Source organism: Microcaecilia unicolor, chromosome 4 (assembly GCF_901765095.1).
Source record: "Microcaecilia unicolor chromosome 4, aMicUni1.1, whole genome shotgun sequence".
NCBI lineage: Eukaryota > Metazoa > Chordata > Amphibia > Gymnophiona > Siphonopidae > Microcaecilia > Microcaecilia unicolor.
Window position 1 is genome coordinate 224,402,542 of NC_044034.1, and position 20,483 is coordinate 224,423,024.

General features: G+C 46.0%; 1 protein-coding gene across 1 annotated transcript in view; it reads left to right on the forward strand.

Moving 5' to 3' along the window:
- LOC115469679 (adenylate cyclase type 10-like) overlaps positions 1-20,483 on the forward strand; it is a 254,501-nt gene that overhangs the window by 33,608 nt on the left and 200,410 nt on the right. The window contains exon 4 of the mRNA XM_030202467.1: positions 5,203-5,346. Coding sequence (XP_030058327.1) covers positions 5,203-5,346 — 144 coding nt within the window. The remainder of the gene's footprint in view (positions 1-5,202; positions 5,347-20,483) is intronic.

The window sequence follows — 20,483 nt, forward strand, 5'->3', positions numbered from 1 at the left end:
ACAACTGGATCTGTGCACAGGACCAAAACATATAGGTCAAATGAGCAGGACTTATCCCACACCAGGGGCAAACAAGTTGAATCTGCTATCTGTTCATAATGGGCCCGCTGTGGTGAAATAAACATATGCATCAGAAATTTATACTGCTGTTGCAGGAGAAGAGATGAATGAGTCACTTTCTTGATGATTTTTATCAGAAGATGCAACATGTCCCCAGTGACATGCTCTGTGTCCGCAAGCTCTCTATTCCATCAGTGGCGAGCAATTCAAAGTCCCACGGGGGGGGGGGGGGGGGGGGGGGGGGGGGGGAGGGTCTAGAGTATGCAAGCTGACTTGATGAAAAGAAAGATTTTTTCCTGGTCTCTCTAGAAACAGTAAACGTTGCCACAATCAAGTCGCTGCATCTTCTGTCAAAGGAGGCAAAGTACCCACATAATGAGAAACATGCGTATAAGGGTACCAGTCAGTGGCATGTAAAAGACTCTCCTTCTGTAAATCTGCAAAAAATTTAATATGTCCCTCCGGGGTAACCAGGTTCACAAACCGTAAGCCTGTAGGCTACCATCTGTGCAAGTAAGATTTAGAGGAATCGGGATCCAAGTAGCTATTGCCCACCAGAGGCAATAACACAGTTGAGGGGGGGGGGGGGGTGGGCCTGGGTTCGCCTGCCTGAAGTACACTGCACCCACTACAACTGCTCCAGGTACCTGCATACTGCTGCGATGGACCTGAGTATGGCATTTGAGGCTGGCATAGAGGCTGGCAAAAAAGTATTTTTAAATGTTTTTTTAGGGTGGGAGGGGGTTAGTGACCACTGGGGGAGTAAGGGGAGGTGATCCCTGATTCTCTCCGGTGGTCATCTGGTCAGTTCGGACACCTTTTTGATGCTTGGTCGTGAAAATAAATGGACCAAGTAAAGTCGCCCAAGTCCCTTCTTTTTTTCATTATTGGCCGATGACGCCCATCTCCTAAGCACGCCCCAGTCCTGCCTTCACTACACTGCCGGCACGCCCCGTGAACTTTGGTCATCCCTGCAACGGAAAGCAGTTGAGGGCGCCCAAAATCGGCTTTCAATTATGCCGATTTGGTCGACCTTGCGAGAAGGACGTCCATCTCCCAATTTGTGTCGGAAGATGGGCACCCTTCTCTTTCGAAATTTCACCTTAAAGTGAGAACATCCATTGATTTATGCATCAAAGAGGTTAACAGTTGCCTTGTAAGCGTCACTTACACGAACCGTGAGGTAGATCCAGCACATGTCCTCTTCCCTCTCTCTCCCCCCCCCAATGGGTTCTCTCCCACAAGTCCAGGACCTCTCCCTCTTCTTTCCTGCCCCCCCCCCAGAATCCAGAACATCTTCTTTCCTCAGTGCCCCCCCTTGTGAGTCCAGTAACTGTTCTTCTTGTTCCCTCAGACCTCCCATGAGTCCATCTCTTTTATTCCATCAGACCCCCCCCCCCCACCATGAGTCCAACAACTCTCCCTCTATCTCTCAGCACCCCTCTCTCCCTGTGAGTCCATCACCACTTTCTCTTTATCCCTCAGCCACCTCCTGAATCCAGCACGTTTGGATTTTTCCCTCAGCCCCTCCCCTGTGAATCCTTCATTTTCCTAGCCCTCATTTGAGTCCAGCACCTCCTCCTTTCCTACCTCCTCCTTTCCTCAGACCTCCCCCCTCCTCCCTGACTCCAGCACCACTTTCTCTTCTCCCTTCCCCTTTGTCAGTCAAACTTGTTTTTTTTTAGTGACCCCTGCAGCATTAACAACATCGCTGGATCCTTCCTTCTGCTACATCTCACCCTTGTGTATACAGGAAGCTGTGTCAGAGCAGCAGAGTGTTGCAGAGGGAAGGATCCAGTGCCAGCTCAAGCAGCCTGCTATCACTGCAGGGGGCCACTAAAGAAAACAGGTTTGATGGACTGAGGGGAAGGGAGAAGAGAAAGCAATGCTGGACTCAACCTTGAATTCACCGCCAAACCCTCCCCTCCTCTTCATCCCATTACCCACTCCCTCAACCAACCAACCCAGGCCTCCTTCTCCTCTTTTCCTGATATCACTGAAGAGGAAACCGCCCATCTCCTCTCCTCCTCGAAATGCACCACCTGTTCCTCAGACCCCATCCCCACCAACTTACTTAACACTATCTCTCCTACTATCACCCCCCCTATCTGTCATATCCTTAACCTCTCTCTTTCCACTGCAACTGTCCCGGACACCTTCAAGCATGCCATAGTCACACCCCTCCTCAAAAAGCCATCACTTGACCCTACCTGTCCCTCCAACTACCGCCCAATTTCCCTCCTACCTTTCCTCTCCAAGATACTTGAACGCGCCGTCCACAGCCGTTGCCTCGATTTTCTCTCCTCTCATGCCATTCTCGATCCACTTCAATCTGGCTTTCGCCCCCTGCACTCGACAGAAACGGCACTATCTAAAGTCTGCAATGACCTACTCCTCACCAAATCCAAAGGTCACTACTCCATCCTCATCCTCCTCGACCTATCCGCCGCCTTTGACACTGTCAATCATAACTTACTTCTTGACACTCTGTCCTCCTTTGGATTCCAGGGCTCTGTCCGCTCCTGGTTCTCCTCTTATCTCTCCCATCGTACCTTCAGAGTACACTCTCATGGTTCGTCCTCCTCCCCTATCCCACTCTCTGTCGGAGTCCCCCAGGGATCTGTCCTTGGACCCCTCCTTTTTTCAATCTACACCTCATCCCTGGGCTCCCTGATTTCAACTCATGGCTTCCACTACCATCTCTATGCCGACGACACCCAGCTTTATCTCTCCACACCAGACATCACTGCGGAAACCCAGGCCAAAGTATTGGCCTGCTTATCCGACATTGCTGCATGGATGTCCAATCACCACCTGAAACTGAACATGGCCAAGACCGAACTTCTTGTCTTCCCACTCAAACCCACTTCTCCTCTCCCTCCACTCTCTATTTCAGTTGATAACACCCTCATCGTCCCCGTCTCATCTGCCCGCAACCTCGGTGTCATCTTCGACTCCTCCCTCTCCTTCTCTGCACATATCCAGCAGATAGCCAAGACCTGTCGCTTCTTCCTCTATAACATTAGCAAAATTCGCCCTTTCCTCTCTGAGCACACCACCCATACTCTCATCCACTCTCTCTTTACCTCTCGCCTTGACTACTGCAATCTACTCCTCACTGGCCTCCCACTTAGCCATCTATTCCCCCTTCAGTCCATTCAGAACTCGGCTGCATGTCTTATCTTCCGCCTTGACCGATATACTCATATCACCCCTCTCCTCAAGTCACTTCACTGGCTTCCGATCAGGTACCGCATACAGTTCAAGCTTCTCCTACTAACCTACAAATGCACTCGATCTGCAGCCCCTCTTTACCTCTCTACCCTCATCTCCCCTTACGTTCCTACCCGTAACCTCCACTCTCTAGACAAATCCCTCCTTTCAGTACCCTTCTCCACCACTGCCAACTCCAGGCTCCGCCCTTTCTGCCTCGCCTCACCTCAAGCGTGGAACAAACTCCCTGAGCCCATACGCCAAGCCCCCTCCCTGCCCATCTTCAAATCACTGCTCAAAGCCCACCTCTTCAATGTTGCCTTCGGCACCTAACCACCACACCTATACTCAGAAATCTAGACTACACCAACTTGACATTTTGTCCTTTAGATTGTAAGCTCATCTGAGCAGGGACCGTCCTTCTTTGTTAAATTGTACAGCGCTGTGTAACCCTAGTAGCGCTCTAGAAATGTTAAGTAGTAGACTCAAGGGGGGGGGGGGTTGAAAAAGAAGAGGGAGTGGTGCTGGTTCCATGGGGGGGGGGAGGGTGAGAGGCATTGGTTCCACGGGGAAGGGGAGAAAAGATGGAGTTGGTTGTGCCAGCTACATTTAAAAAAAAAAGGTCTCCACTGCTATGTGCTTAATCTGTAGGGCCAGTGACATCACTGGCCTTTATCACCTGTCCCCTGGACTGGAGCCTCACCTGGTCCATAGGTTAATCCGGCCGTGGTTGGATGTCATCTCAGTCACTCCAGAGCTCAATAATTCTCTTCTCTAGTGGACAGTCTGTTCAGATTTGATCATGGGACTACCATTCCAAATTCAACCTTCTCAGAAAGTACTGACCACAGATGCTTCTATTCTGGGTTGGGGAGCTCATGTGAATGGACTTCACAACGAGGGAATTTGGTCCGCACAGGAGACCAGCTTTGGGCAGTGTGGAATGCTCTAAAGGCTTTCAGAGATTTTTTATATATTTTTTTTATTTTTGTTACATTTGTACCCCGCACTTTCCCACTCATGGCAGGCTCAATGCGGCTTACATATTGTATACAGGTACTTATTTGTACCTGGGGCAACGGAGGGTTAAGTGACTTGCCCAGAGTCACAAGGAGTTGCCTGTGCCTGAAGTGGGAATTGAACTCAGTTCCTCAGTTCCCCAGGACCAAAGTCCACCACCCTAACCACTAGGCCACTCCAGCTGCAAAACCAAATTATCCTTGTCCAAACAATCAGGTTACAATGTACTGTATGAACAAGCAGGAGGGTATGGGATCTTAACTCCTTGTGTCAGGAAGCAGTCAGGATTTGGTGATGGGCCATGATCCACAGCATGGTGCTCCGAGCCATATACCTGGCGGCCAGGCAAAACTGTATAGTGGACAGACTGAGCAGGGCCATGCAGCTGCATGAGTGGTCTCTTAGAATGGGCGTAGCGCACAAGATCTTTCGAGTGTGGGGCACCCCCTCGATAGATCTCTTTGCCACTCACCTCAACAACACACACTAATTTTAGGAAAGCCCTTGTTCCACCCATTGCCCTCCCATTTTCACGTCCCCTTTTTCAAATCATGTGTAAAATTTAAGCGCAGATCCCACACCTAAATTTGCACATGTAAAGTTCAATTAAATTTAATTAGTGCCAATAATTGCTTATTAAAAGTTAATTATTGGTTAATTATTAGCTTGTTATTTAAATTGTGCTCACAATTTTGGTAACTTTTACAGAATTAGGGGGATAGTGTGCTGGTACCCCCCCTTGGCTTGGCACCCCAGGTGGGCAAATGTTTTTCCTTTTTCCAAATAGTATATTTGCCCATGATGGTATTTCCCCAAACCTTTCTCATTCTGTAGTTTTGGTACTGGTTCTCTGAGTTCTTTTCATGGATAGTGCTAATACTCTGTGTCTGTTCTCTTCTTGACTTCTAGGAGATTCCCTCTTAGCACTATGGAAAGTGAAACGGAATCAGCTGAGTGATGTGATTACTCTGGCTGTGGCATGTGCCATGAATATCCAGCTGTACTGTGGTGTGTGGGACACTAAAGTGGGTGTAAAGTTACAAATCAAGATAGGTAAGAAAATATCATGGCTCCATGGGTTAGAGGTGGAAAACATTCCAACATCCATTACTAAAGGAAATAATTGAGAGACTGAAAAGCAGAGAGAATGGAAATTCAGCATTGTGGGCCAGACGTGAAAACACAATGGGGATAATGCATCTTAAGGTCATTTAGCAGGAGCTAAAAATTGTGTGCTATAAATAAAAAGACAAAATGCTATCATAGATACAAAATATTAAAACTAAATACAACATATATTAATACTTGGTACATGAAAAAATATATATGAATGATTATATTTATGCATCTTTATGGTTTAGTATATATTTATATATTTTTTTTCATGTACCAAGTTTTAATGTACATTGTATTTACTTTTTATATTTTGTATTTGTGATAGCATTTTGCCTTTTTATTTGTAGACTCCTGAGGCAGGCATCTCGTATGCCAAAACACGGTGCTGTGTCGAGTCTTGATATTTGTGTTTATGGTGTAAATTTCAGTTGTTGAACCAGTGGTTTGTCCAGCCCTCCCTCATTTTCCACTTCTTGATTTGTTGTTGGAGTCTGTGGGATTTTTGTGTGTTCAGTTACCGCTTAGTTCAAGTATTTTATATCACATCCATTATTTTTAATCATGAATTGATAATAAGTGTGATTTTTGAGTAGAATGGATGGACCCGTTCAGGTTCTTATCTCCTGTCATTTACTATGTTAGTATTAAAATGTTTTACTATGCATTGTATTGACTTTGATAATTGTACTTTGGTGTAGTGTGGCTTAGGTTGCAGGGGATGCAGAACGCAGTGGCTGACATTCTGATAAATTCTAATGTTTGGAAACACATTTCCCCATTCTTCATGGCTTTGTATTGGTCAAGATTCAGTTTAAGGTCTTCTGTTTTCATGTAGCATACTAAACTGCTTATTTTCAAAAGGAGAAAAACGCCCATGTTCGGGAGATGGGCGTCCGTTTCCCATGGGCGCCCAAATCAGTATAATCGAAAGCCGATTTTGGGCGTTTCCAACTGCACTCCGTCGCGGAAACGAATAAAGTTGATGGGGGCGTGTTGGAGGTGTGGTGGAGGCGGGACTGGGGCGTGGTTATCAGCTGAGAAGAGATGGGCGTCTTTAGCTGATAATCGAAAAAAAGGCGTTTTGACCGCGATTTTGGGTCACTTTTTTGGACCCTTTTTTCTCACGAACAAGTCCCAAAAAAGTGCCCCAACTGCCCAGATGACCACTGGAGGGAATCGGGGATGACCTCCCCGGACTCCCCCAGTGGTCACTAACCCCCTCCCACCAAAAAAAAACCCCACTTTAAAAACTTTTTTTCCAGCCTGTATGCCAGCCTCAAATGCCGTACCCACCTCCATGACAGCAGAATGTGTTCGATCCTCTCACAGCCTTTCCCTGGGTCAGATGTGGCTCTCGGATGCAGTACAGGGTCACATCAGCATTGCATTGTGGTGGGTGTAGGGTATTGGGCTCCATGATTTCATTAGCTTGTGTTAGTCTCACGATGTTGGTAGTTGGTAGGCTCTTCTCCCATGGTGCATTTCCCCCTGCCTACTGGGTCAGAGTGTGCCCTGTTGTGTTTCCTGTTGTAGTCCATTCGGTAGTGGCCATTTTTGTAAGCCAGTTTTAGTTCCCTTTCCTGTGTTAGCCACGTTAGAGAACTTAGTTCTTACCATGAATGTGGCTGAAAGAGGGCATTGTACAGCATTCTGCCAGCTCTGACCTACTGCTCATCTCAGTACCAGGGAGACTCGTTGCCAGTGGGGCACAACCTCTGATCTGCAGTTAACTGTGAGTAAACACGGTTATTCCAATAAAGGACGTTTTCGGAGAGATTAGTCTTCAGGTGTCAACCAGTGTGCCAATGTTATACAGCAGCAATAAGTCCTAGAGGCCTGCATGTATGCAGGTCCCTGGAGCACTTTTAGTGGGTACCGCAGTGCACTTCAGCCAGGTGGACCCAGGCCCATCCTCCCCCCCACCTGTAACACTTGTGCTGGTAAATGGGAGGCGTCCAAAACCCACTGTACCCACATGTAGGTGCCCCCTTCACCCCTAAGAGCTATGGTAGTGTTGTACATTTGTGGGTTGTTGGGGAGGGGGGGTTGGGTGCTCAGCACCCGTGGTAAGGGAGCTATGCATGTGGGAGCATTGTCTGAAGTCCACCGCACTGACCTCTAGGGTGCCCAGTTGGTGTCCTGGCATGTCAGGGGGGCGAGTGTACTACGAATCGTGGCCCCTCCCACGACCAAATGGCTCGGATTTGGACGTTTTTGAGCTGGGCGTTTTTAGTTTCCATTATCGCTAAAAAAACAAACAAACCCCCAGCTCAAAAACGTCCATTTTTTCGAAAATACGGTTCGGCCTGCCCCTTCACAGACCCGTTCTCGGAGATAAACACCCATGGAGATAGGCGTTTGCATTCGATTATGCCCCTCTATATGTCATACTTGTGTTGGTATTTGAATATTTTTATTGCTGTATTTGTCCATTGCCTATGTTTGACATATTCTTGCTGTACACCGCTTTGAGTGAATTCCTTCAAAAAGGTGGTAAATAAATCCTAATAATAATAAATAGTGGATGGCATTTAAAAAAAATGCTGACTACCTTAGCTGATCAGCTGAATATTGACTCCATTAATTTATTTACTCCAACACCTTAGGCCAGTGGTTCTCTACTCAATCTTAGGATTCAAGGACAGGATTTTCTTTTGGGTGGGATGCCAAAGCAAATTTGCACAGGGGCCCTACTCAGTTGGAAGTGGTTTTGTTCAAAGACAGCTCTCATAAGAAATTGGTGTCCTGTCTTTGTGGAACTTTCTCACTTACAGTCTGGGTTAAGAGGGACTACGGAAGAGAGGTGGTCTAGGTGAGTAGGCTCTTCTTTGCGGGAAGAATAATGGACGCAGGCATATTGGTATGCCCACAAATGTACAACCATCACTAAATACAACCAATTACAGTTTCAGGATTTAGAACACATCATAGTACAGAAACCATTTTGCCTGCTTCATTCACACTTGGATCGCCATAAAACTGCCCTAGCCATTTCTCAAGATCTCTCTGCAGCCTTTGGTCTGGTCAGTCATTCTCTTTTACTTACACACTTGTCTTCTCTTGGTATAAAAGCCTGAACACATGCAACACAACAAAACCATAGATCGCAATGGACACACCCCTACCTCCCACTTCCTCCCTAAATTTTCCCAATGTATCTACCTTACTTGAACCTTATTCTATCATAATAACACCTTGTATTTGTTCATACCGGAACTGGCGAACGACATAACGGTCCTATGTAAGCCACATTGAGCCTGCAAATGTGGGAAAATGTGGGATACAAATGTAACCAAACAAACAAACAAAGCAAACACTGGGCCTTCAGGATTGAGAAAAATGTAGTTCTTTATTTATAATGGAGACCCGACACGGTCCGTGTTTTGGCGTACAAACGCCTGCATCAGGGGTCAGAAAAATAACTTGGAACAAAAGTTGGCGGTCTGAATGGGGTTCTGCTTCTCCACCTTCCGCTTTGTTTGTTTGTTTGGTTGCTTTTGTATGCTGTATTCCCTCTTTTTCGTGACTGGATACAAATGTAACAAATAATAAAAAAAATAATTTCTGGTACAGTTTTAAAATGGTTCACCTTTTTTTTTAATCTCATTGTTCTTTCCAAGAAGTGTTTTCTGACACTGTTTCCGAACACAAGGTTTTGCACAGAGGAGTACCTCAGGGTTCAATACTATCACCTCTTCTCTTTAATCTTTTTCTGAGCCCTCTTGCTGCACTCATCCAATCTTTCGGGGGTTTGACTTTATTTCTAGGCAGACGACATCCTACTTTTTGTTCCCCACTTCACCATCTTCACCCTCTTTTGCTCCGCTTCATGCCTGTCTTGAGTCAGTTGCTAACTGGTTCAAAGAACATTAATTAATACTCAACACTGATAAAACCATTGCATGTTGGTTTTCTGGTACACCCTTACCTTCTCCACTTCCAGTCACTCTTTTTGGGATATCAGTCATTCCAGTATCCAGTTTTTGATATCTGGGCATAATTTTTGACTCTTCTCTTTCGTTTCTGCCTCAGGTGTCTCACTTAACTAAGGTTAGTTTTTTGGTGTTCCATTAACTGAAGGCAATGCATCATCTATTTGATACCCATACTTCCATGCACTGATCCTTTCTTTTTTTTACTTCCCGACTGGATTATTGTAATATTATTTTTGCGGTTTTACCACATTCCACACTGCAGAGATTACAGACTTTTCAGTGCACAGCCATAAGTTTATTATGTTGAGCCCATCGATCAGATCATATTTCACCTCTGCTGAAGAAATATCATTGGCTTCCCGTGAAGAAGTGAATAATATATTAAGTTGCTCTGATTACATTTAAGGCTTTTCGAATTGGTACCCCAGACTACTTGGCTTGTTTGACTATTCCTTCTAGGACCCTTCAGTCTATTAATGACCATAGATTGGTCTTGACCAGTTCAAAGTCAGCTCATCCTGACCCACATGACATAGTGCTTTCTTCTTTCTTTCTCCACATACCTGGAATGCCCTCCCTCTTTCTCTTTGTGGTAACTCTTCTCTCTTTAAAATTGATTTAAAAACCTAGCATTTTGAGCAAGCGTTCGGAGGGACTGTCTGACTGCCAACACTAGATACCTACCCATTTTATTTTACTTTTAATTGTGTTTATTTTTTATTTAATTCTCTTTTAATTTTATTCCTTAAATTATCTAATATAGTAATTCGCACTTCCAACGTTCTGAAGCTGACTCCGTGGCAGTGAAGCCGTGTAGGGTTCATAATCGCCCCATCCTCGAGGGAACTCTGTATAGTTGCCAGGGAAAGAAACACGACGTCAGAAGGAGAAGGGACCAACCACAGGCCTCGCACTCGCTCTCAGTGCCCCGCCCTTGGAGGGAAGGGAAGGCTGCATATAATATTCACCCACCGGAAGTTCGTTCCCTCCCTCTGAGTTCCAGGGTCGTCGTCCATCCCCCCTCCCTCCCTCCCAGTTCCAACGTCCCCCCCTCCCTCCCAATTCCAGGGTCCCCCCTCCCTCCCAGTTCCAGAGTCGTTGTCCCTCCCTCCCTCCCTCCCTTCCAGTTCCAGGCCCCCTCCCTCCGAATTTTAAAAGTCATCCTGACTTACCTCACGTGGTAAAAAAAGCGTGCAGGCTCGGCCCTTACTTCAGTTTTCCCTTCTCTGTCTCTCAGCTCTGGTCCCGCCCTTGCAGAAACAGGAAATGAGGGTGGGACCAGAGCTGAGAGACAGAGAAGGAAAAACTGAAGTAAGTGCCTACCCTGCACGCTTTTTACCGCTGCTGCCGGCCGCCGTAACTCCGATGAGGTAAGTCAGGATGACTTTAATTCGGAGGGAGGGGGCTTGGAACTGGAAGGGAGGGAGGGATGACAACCCTGAAACTCGGAGAGAGGGACGACAACCCTGGAACTGGGAAGAAGGGAGGGGGGGGGGCCCTGGAACTGGGAGGGAGGGAGGGGGGATGCTGGAACTTCCCTTAAAAACATTAATGGCAGAAGGTGATTACCTTACTAGCGCCCATTTCATTTCAATGAGAAACAGGCTTTTTTTTACTAGTTTTGAATAAATGGTGTACTGAAGGAAGGTCTGAAAATTAGGAACCAGCATAGCTGGTGAAGGAAGCAGTTTAGGCTGGGAGATAAATTGTCTTATTAAAAAAAATTATTTAGAGGCTCAAATAGTGTATGTTCATCCCTCAATGAGCTGCCATTTCTGCTCCAATAAATGCCCCTGCTCTTTCAATTCTAATGTGATCTTATCAGATAGGCGAAGCTCGGTAACTGCCGTTTTCCACATCATATGAGTCGGTCCTGCACTTCCCCTTCAACTCCGGGCAATGCCCATTTTAACTGCCAGTATTAAAAGATGCACCACTCCCCTTGGAATACCCTCCTCCAGCGAGACCCCAGGTATCAAGCCTAACAGACATGCCAATTTATCCTCCACCCAGTCCTCCCCTGTCCAGTCAAGAATTTTAGCCCAGATGGAGTGCCAATAAATTTATACCAGAGGACACTCCCATGTTCCCTGGTGCCCACATAGTCTCCAGCATTACCCCTGCTCTCCGCCCCCCCCCCCCCCCCAATTTCTCCCCTTTGGCTGGCGTCCAGTAGGTCCTATTTTATTTATTTCCAAAACTTTCTACACCTTCACCAGCTATGTTGGTTCTTAGTTTTCAGACCTTCCTTCAGTACACCTTTGCTGATCTTTGTTATCTCTTCTTATAGCTTAAATATTTCTGTTCTGTGTTCACAGTGGAAGGGCCAGGAGCAGAACTGCAAATTCATATCAAAACTCTGTTACTGCTTGCTCACTCGCTCACAGCAGATGACATAGCATTAGCATTTATAAACAAGATAAATGATCTTCTGTTCTCTTGCTCTCCAACATCATTGTCAGTCACAACCACAACTCATTCATGCAGTACATTCTCCACATTTCAGTTACCCTCACAATCTGATGTTTCTACAGTTATTTCTTCTATGACTTCTTTTTCTGTCCCTATCCCTAATGATTTTTTTGAAGCAACTCTCCAGTTCATACATTTCATATCTTCATTCAGTGATTGTTACAAACCTCTCATCTGGGGTATTTGCATTGGCTCGGAAACTTGCCATTGTGTACCCCCATTTAAAGGGTACTACTGCTGATGCAGCCAATCCAATGAATTATCGCACAATTTCACAACTTCCATTTATCTCAAAACTCGCAGAAAAACTTGTGGCTATCCAACTTCTTTCCATGATAAGACCAATTGTCATCATCCTTGCCAAACTTGCTTTAGAGATCACTTTTCAACTAAACATACCATATTAGTTCTCACAGACTTTATTCACTGTACCCTTGATGGTGGCAGTGAGATACATCTTATATCTCTTGATCTTAGCGCAGCATTTGATCTTGTAAATTATGATATTCTTCCATGCTTAGAAGAAATAGGAATAGTTGGAATCCCACTCCTCTACCACTCCACGGTAGAATTTTCAAGGTACTTTGGTTAGATAATTATTCATCTATTTATAACATCTCTTGTGGTGTTCCCCAGGGTTCCATCGTGGGACCTATCCTTTTTAACATTTTTCTCGCACCTCTCGCACATTTTTTTCAGACTTTTAATGTCACCTTTTTCATATACACAGATGATATACAGCTTCTTTTTCCACTGGAAACTAAGGATCCTCTTCTGATTTTGGATATCTTTCACGCTAACAAAGATTGCTGGCTGGGTTTATTTATTTATTTATTGCATTTGTATCCCACATTTTCCCACCTATTTGCAGGCTCAATGTGGTTTTGTTATGACATTGTCATTCCAAGGTATCAGATACAGTTTGTAATTTGCAAAGATTAAGTAAGGGAAGAAAGAAGGAAAGTGTTAGGCGGATAAGTGTAGAAGGTGGACTTTCACAACTGGGTGGGTTGGTGAGATGGATTAGTAGGGCTGTAGGTTCTCTTTGTAGGCCTAGTTGAAGAAATATGTCTTCAGAGATTTGCGAAAGTTGGTTATTTCGTCGATTGTTTTAAGGTCTGTAGGTAATGCATTCCATAACTGCGTGCTCATGTAAGAGAAGGTAGTGGCATGCATCAGCTTGTATTTTAGTCCTTTACAGCTGGGGAAGTGCAGATTGAGAAATTTGCGGGATGATCTTGTGGCATTTCTGGGAGGTAGGTCCACGAGGTTTAGCATGTAGATTGGGGCGTCTGCGTGAATGATTTTGTGTACAATCGTGCAGATCTTTAACACAATGCGTTCCTTAAGTGGGAGCCAGTGAAGTTTCTCTCTTAGGTGTTTTGCACTTTCATATTTAGTTTTTCCAAATATGAGTCTGGCGGCAGTATTCTGGGCTGTTTTTCCTTTAGCAGGCCCTTCTGATCTGTCCACTAGTCCCACAATCTCTGGAACACGTATCCCTTTTACAAATGAAGTGAAGATACTTGGTGTGCTTCTGGATAATTATCTATCATTTAAAACTCATGTTTCCACCATAGTAAAAAAGTCTTTTTTTTTTTTTTTGTTCTCATACAAATCCGCCTTGCTCGAGCTTTTTTTATGTCTTCTCTTTGTCTCCTTGTCTATTTCCTTGTAATTTCTCTTTTGGATTATACTAATTCAATTCTTAACAATTTACTTCATTCTCAGCGTCACCATCTTCAACATATTCAGAATACCGCTGTCAAATGAATACATGGAGCAAGAAAGTTTGACAGTTTATTTCCTTGTAATTTCTCTTTTGGATTATTGTAATTTATTTCTTAAAAATTTACTTCATTATCAACTTCACCATCTTCAACATATTCAAAATACTGCTGTCAAATTAATAGATAGTGCAAGAAAGTTTGACAGTGTCACTCCCTTATTTTGATCCGAACATTGGTTACCTATTCAATATCGGATCAATTTCAAAATTCTTATCTTAACTTTCCAAATTGTTTCTTTTCAGATATCTTGTTCCTTATACTCTTCACTCATCCCAACAGCAACTTCTGACAGTACCCATTTACTTGCAAATTTGTTCACATTTGGCTAGCTAGAACATCTTCTTTTTCAGTTGTTGCACCCACTCTTTGGAACACCATTTTCCTAAACCTTTGCAGAGAGCCATCATTCCAAAGGTTTAAGGCCACCCTCAAAGCCTATTTTTTCCCTAAAGCCTTCCCCTCTGAGTGCGTAGGTGCGTAGGTGCCTACACGCATGAAACACATGTCAATTTGGAACTACCATCCAGCTACCATAAACCCTGGGCAGTAATTCCATTTTTTATGTGTGTTCGATATGCGCATCGGAAAATATTTTTTATTTTCTACCACATGGCGCTAACCGGGCAGTAATTGGCAGTGTACGCGTACTGATGATTACCATCTGGTTAACGTGTAAGACCTTACCGCTAAGTCAATGGTCGGCAGGTAAGGTCTCAGGCCCAAAATGGATGTGCGCCAATTTTCATTTTGCCTCATGTCCATTTTAGGCCATAAAAATGCCTTTTTTGAAGGAGCACTGAAAAATGAACCTGTGCGCGTCCATTACGCGTCCACACCAGAGCAGGCCACTTTTCGGCGCACCTTAGTAAAAGGACCCCTTAACTGGCTATCCGATAATATTCAGTGGGAGATAGCCAGCTATATCCTGCTGAATATTGCTGGTTAGTGCTTAATGGATAGTTGGTTAACAGGCTTATTTTCTAAAGTGATCGCCGGCCATTTCCCGACATAAATCGGGAGATGGCCGGCGATCTCTCAAAATCGGTATAATCAAAAGCGGCTTTTTTGTCAGCATCGCCGCTTTCCCGTCACCTCGCCGGCGAAAGTTCAAGGGGGCGTGTCGGTGGCGTAGCGAAGGCGGGACATGGGCGGGCGTGGGCGTGGCTACCAGATGGCCGGCTTTTGCGGATAATGGAAAAAAAGTGCCGTTAAGCAGCATTTTGCCGGGTTTACTTGGTCCTTTTATTTTCACGACCAACCTTCAAAAAGGTGCCCCAACTCACCAGGTGACCACCGGAGTAAATGGGGGATGACCTCCCTGTGGCCCCCCAGTGGTCACTAACCCCCTCCCACACTAAAAAAATACAAATCAAAACCTTTTTTTACCAGCCTGTATGCCAGCCTCAAATGTCATACCCAGCTCTCTGACAGCAGTATGCAAGTCCCTGGAGCAGTTTTTAATGGGTGCAGTGCACTTCAGGCAGGCAGACCCATGTCCATCCCCCCTACCTGTTACACTTGTGGTGGTAAATGTTAAGCCCTCCAACCCCCTCAAAACTCACTGTACCCACATGTAGGTGCCTCCCCTTCACCCATAAGGACTATGGTAATGGTGTAGAGTTGTGGGGAGTGGGTTTGGGGGGGATTTGGTGGGCTCAGCACCCAAGGTAAGGGAGCTATGCACCTGGGAGCTTTTTTGGTATTTTTTAAACATTTTTAGAAGTGCCCCCTAGGGTGCCCGGTTGGTGTCCTGGCATGTCAGGGGGACCAGTGCACTACAAATGCTGGCTCTTCCCATGACCAAATGCCTTGGATTTCACCGGGTTTGAGATGGCCAGCATTTTTTTCCATTATCGCAGAAAAACAAAACCGGCGATCTCAAACCCGGCGAACTCTGGCATTTGGCTGGGCTAAACCATATTATCGGAAAAAAAGATGGCCGGCCATCTTTTTTGATAATATGGTTCTGGCCAGCTGTTGCGCTGCTGCCAAAATAGATCGCCAGTGAACTATTTCGCCAGTGACGTGCGATTATGCCCCTCTTTATCGCACGATATACAGCCGGCTATCCACCGATATTCAGTGCATCACCGGCTAAGTTTAGGCTGCGAAAATAGCTGGAATACCTTTGACTGGTTTAAACTTAACTGGCTAGTGCTGAATATCGGCTTATTGGCTTGGCCGGTTAAATATAAACCAGTCAAAAATCACCCAGATATTCAATGCCGGTCACCGAAAATGGTCCGGTATTGAATATTCAGGCTCAGCGTCAACTGCAGGAGGCAGCCCGGCTACTTCCCATGGTCTGAAAATTGGCCTCTTTGAGGGGCATTTTCGAACGGGGCCGGCCATCTCTAAGGGCGCCCATCTCCGAGGACAGTACCGCAAAGGGGCGGGGCCAACCATATTTTTGAAGGAGATGGCCAGCCTTCTTTCGTTTCGATAATACGGTTGGGGCTGGCCAAATGTCAGAGATGGCCGGGTTTGAGATGGCCGGCCTCGGTTTTTGCCTATAATGGAAACTGAGGCCGGCCATCTCAAACCCGGCGAAATCCAAGGCATTTGGTCATGGGAGGAGCCAGCATTTGTAGTGCACTGGTCCCCCTGACATGCCAGGACACCAACCGGGCACCCTAGGGGGCACTTCTAAAAATTAGAATTTTTTTTAAAATAGCTCCCAGGTGCATAGCTCCCTTCCTTTGGGTGCTGAGCCCCCCCCAAATCCCCCCCAAAACCCACTCCCCACAACCCTACTACTACTACTACTATTTAGCATTTCTCTAGCGCTACAAGGCGTACGCAGCGCTGCACAAACATAGAAGAAAGACAGTCCCTGCTCAAAGAGCTTACAATCTACACCATTACCATAGCCCTTATGGGTGGGTACAGAGGGTTTTGAGGGGGGGGGGGGGTTTGGAGGGCTCCCATTTACCACCACAAGTGTAACAGGTTAGGGGGGTGGGCCTGGGTCCACCTGCCTGAAGTGCACTGCACCCACTAAAAACTGCTCCAGGGACCTGCATACTACTGTCAGGGAGCTGGGTATGACATTTGAGGCTGGCAGACACGCTGGCAAAAAAGTTTTTAAAGTTATTTTTTTGAGGGTGGGAGGGGGTTGGTGACCACTGGGGGAGTCAGGGGAGGTGATCCCCGATTCCCTCCGGTGGTCATCTGGTCAGTTCGGGCACTTTTTTGGGACTTGGACCTGAAAAAAAAGGGACCAAGTAAAGTCGGCCAAATGCTCATCAGGGCTGGCTTTCTTTTTTCCATTATCGGGCAAAGCCGGCCATCTCGTACCACGCCCCCGTCCCGCCCCCGTTCTGCCTTCTGCACCCTGCCGACACGCCCCCTTGAAGTTTGGCCGGCTCTGCGACGGACTGCAGTTGAGGCCGTCCAAAATCGGTTTTCGATTATGCCGATTTCGCCGGCCTTGAGAGATGGCCGGCCATCTCCCGATTTGTGACGGAAGATGGCCGGCCTTCTCTTTCGAAAATAAGCTGGTTTATATTTTACTCTCCAGATATGGTAATTAACTGTGGAACCCTAACCTTCTCCTTTATATGTAACTCAAATTATACTCTTTATATAGTGGTAAGTTCTCTATGTATTTTAAACATTTTATTATTGCAGCATAGGCATCTTTCTGTGTTTTTCCCTTTCCTCTTTTTCTAATTTCCAATAATTTTTATTTGTATACCTCTTAGCTATAGGTTTTATTTGTGGCATATGAAATAAATTTGAACTGTGAGCTGTCTCCCAAAACAAGACATTCCAGGTGACAGGTATCCGGTGGCTCAAATGGAGTTTTTATCAGCTGGGTAAGGCAGCATCAGATAGGGGGTCTAGTTTACTCACTGACGCAGTGGTTGTGTAAGAGGTTACTGCACAACACTGGCCACAGTTGAAACAAGACCTGAAGCAAGATCCATACAATTGTATGGTAATTGCTGTTTTGAATGAATCTTGATTTGGACATATTAAAGCATAACATGAAACATATATACAGGAAGGTATTTTAATGCCTATGAGTAAATCTGAACCATAAGAATATTCCCTTTCTCTGGGGCTTTTTCCATCCTGTTTTCCTTTTCCTTTCCTCTCTTTAAGATTCACATGAAGTAACAAGAGTAATTTATAGTAGTATTTTGGGTTTGATTTTTAATCTTTCCTTGATTTTGAGTTGTAGAGTAAATGCAAACCATGCCTCTGATTAATTGCTACTGTTCTGTGGTAGAATCGAGGTGCAAGCTTGTATTGCAGCTCTTCTGTTAGAGGCTTTGAGCATGTGAAAAGGAGAAAAATGAGCTACAGAACCATGACATCCACCTTGAAAACCATCCATAGTGCAATCAATTGCACTGCTGCTGCTTCTTACTTTCTGGAGCAGTACATGCTTACTAGGAGACAGAAAGACAGCAATAAGGGTTAAAAAGTATAAGGTGGCATGCAAAAATATGTAAAAGTATACAAGGTACAAGGAAAGTATAAAAGGTACAAGGAAAGCATCCTTGAAAGCAGGGCTAAAAGTGGCACTTCTCTTTTAAAAACAATCTTTGAAGAGGAAGACAGCAAATGCATATTTGATGCCATCCCCCCTCCTTCTCGCCTCCACTCTTTCCTGCTCTGCAGCTCCTCTACTGTTGACTGTATGTAATATCTGTATTTTGCAGTGACAGAAGAGAAACTGTCACTTTTCCTTCCAGTTGCACTGTATTGTGTTATGATCATAGGCGTAGACTGGGGGGGGGGGGGCGAGGGGGGGCAATGCCCCCCAAAACGACACGAGGCGCCGCCGCGCCATTAGTTTAAAAAAAAAAAAAACACATGCAGGCACGCGCTCCTCTCCGTCCGCTTGGCTTCCCTGCCCTCTCTATCTGCGTCCCGCCTTCCTCTGACGTCATTTCCTTTCAGGCGGGACGCAGACAGAGAGGGCAGGGAAGCCAAGCGGACGGAGAGGAGCGTGTCCGTCTACCCCTCTCTCTTCCTCCCTTCCTCCGGCGCAGGCAGCAGTCTTTTTCAGCGTTCCTGGCAGCGGTAGCGATGTACACGCTGCCTTCGGCTCTGCCCCAAAGCCTTCTCTTCAAGTTCCTGTTCCCGCATAGGTGGGAACAGGAACTTGAAGAGAAGGCTTCCGGGGCAGACCGAAGGCAGCGTGTACATCGCTACCGCTGCCAGGAACGCTGAAAAAGCTGAAGACTGTTGCCTGCACCGGAGGGAGGGAGGGAGGAAGAGAGGGGGTAAACGGAGTCACCATCTTGGACCTCGCGGGGGGGGGGGAGCAGAGGGAAGATGGATGGGACTGGGAGGGGTGGGAAGCAGAGGGAAGGAGCAGGAGATGGATGGGACTGGGAGAGGAGGTGAGCAGAGGGAAGGAGCAAGAGATGGATGGGACTGCGAGGGGTGGGGAGCAGAGGGATGGACCAGGAGATGGATGGGATTGGGAGAGGTCAGGCACAGCAGAGGGAAGGAGCAGAAGATGGATGGGATGGAGGGATGGTGAGCAGAAGGAAGGAACAGAAGATGGATGGGACTGGGAGGGGTGGGGAGCAGAGGGAAGGAGCAAGAGATGGATGGGACTGGGAGGGGTGGGGAGCAGAGGGAAGGAGCAGGAGATGGATTGGACTGGGAGGGATGGTGAGCAGAGGGAAGGAACAGAAGATGGATGGGACTGGGAGGGGTGGGGAGCAGAGGGAAGGAGCAAGAGATGGATGGGACTGCGAGGGGTGGGGAGCAGAGGGATGGACCAGGAGATGGATGGGATTGGGAGAGGTCAGGCACAGCAGAGGGAAGGAGCAGAAGATGGATGGGACGGAGGGATGGTGAGCAGAGGGAAGGAACAGAAGATGGATGGGACTGGGAGGGGTGGGGAGCAGAGGGAAAGAGCAAGAGATGGATGGGACTGGGAGGGTGGGGAGCAGGGGGAAGCCTACTGGAAAGAAGACACTGCATAAAACAGAAGACACTGGGATCAAAGCGAATAGAAAAACTAAATGATCAGACAACAAAGGTAAATAAAAGTATTTTATTCATAATTTATTAATTGAAATGTGTCAGCTTTTTGAAATGTGCATCTGTTTGAAATGTCTATATGCGAATGCCAGGAGCCTAAGAAATAAGATGGGGGAGTTGGAATATATTGCACTAAATGAAAAATTAGATATAATAGGCATCTCTGAGACCTGGTGGAAGGAGGATAACCAGTGGGACACTGTCATACCGGGGTACAAATTATATCGTAGTGATAGGGTGAATCGGATTGGTGGAGGGGTAGCATTGTATATTAACGAGAGCCTTGAATCAAATAGATTGAAAATTCTGCAGGAAACAAAACACTCCTTGGAATCACTGTGGATTGAAATTCCATGTGCAAAGGGGAAAAGGATAGTGATAGGAGTGTACTACCGTCCGCCTGGCCAGGACGAACAGACGGATGCGGAAATGTTAAAGGAAATCAGGGACGCAAACAAACTGGGCAACACAATAATAATGGGGGATTTCAATTACCCGCATATAGACTGGGTTAATGTAACATCTGTACACGCAAGGGACATAAGATTTCTTGATGAAATCAAGGACAGCTTCATGGAACAGCTAGTTCAGGAGCCGACAAGAGAAGGAAAAATACTAGACTTAGTCCTTAGTGGTGCTCATGATCTAGTGCAGGGGGTAACGATACGAGGGCCGCTTGATAACAGTGATCATAATATGATCGGTTTTGATATTGGCATTGAAGGAAGTGAAACTAGGAAATCAAGTACGCTAACGTTTAACTATAGAAAAGGTGATTACGACAAAATGAGAAAAATGGTGAAAAAAAGACTGAAAGGAGCAGCTCGCAGAGTAAAAAACTTGCATCAGGCGTGGATGCTGTTTAAAA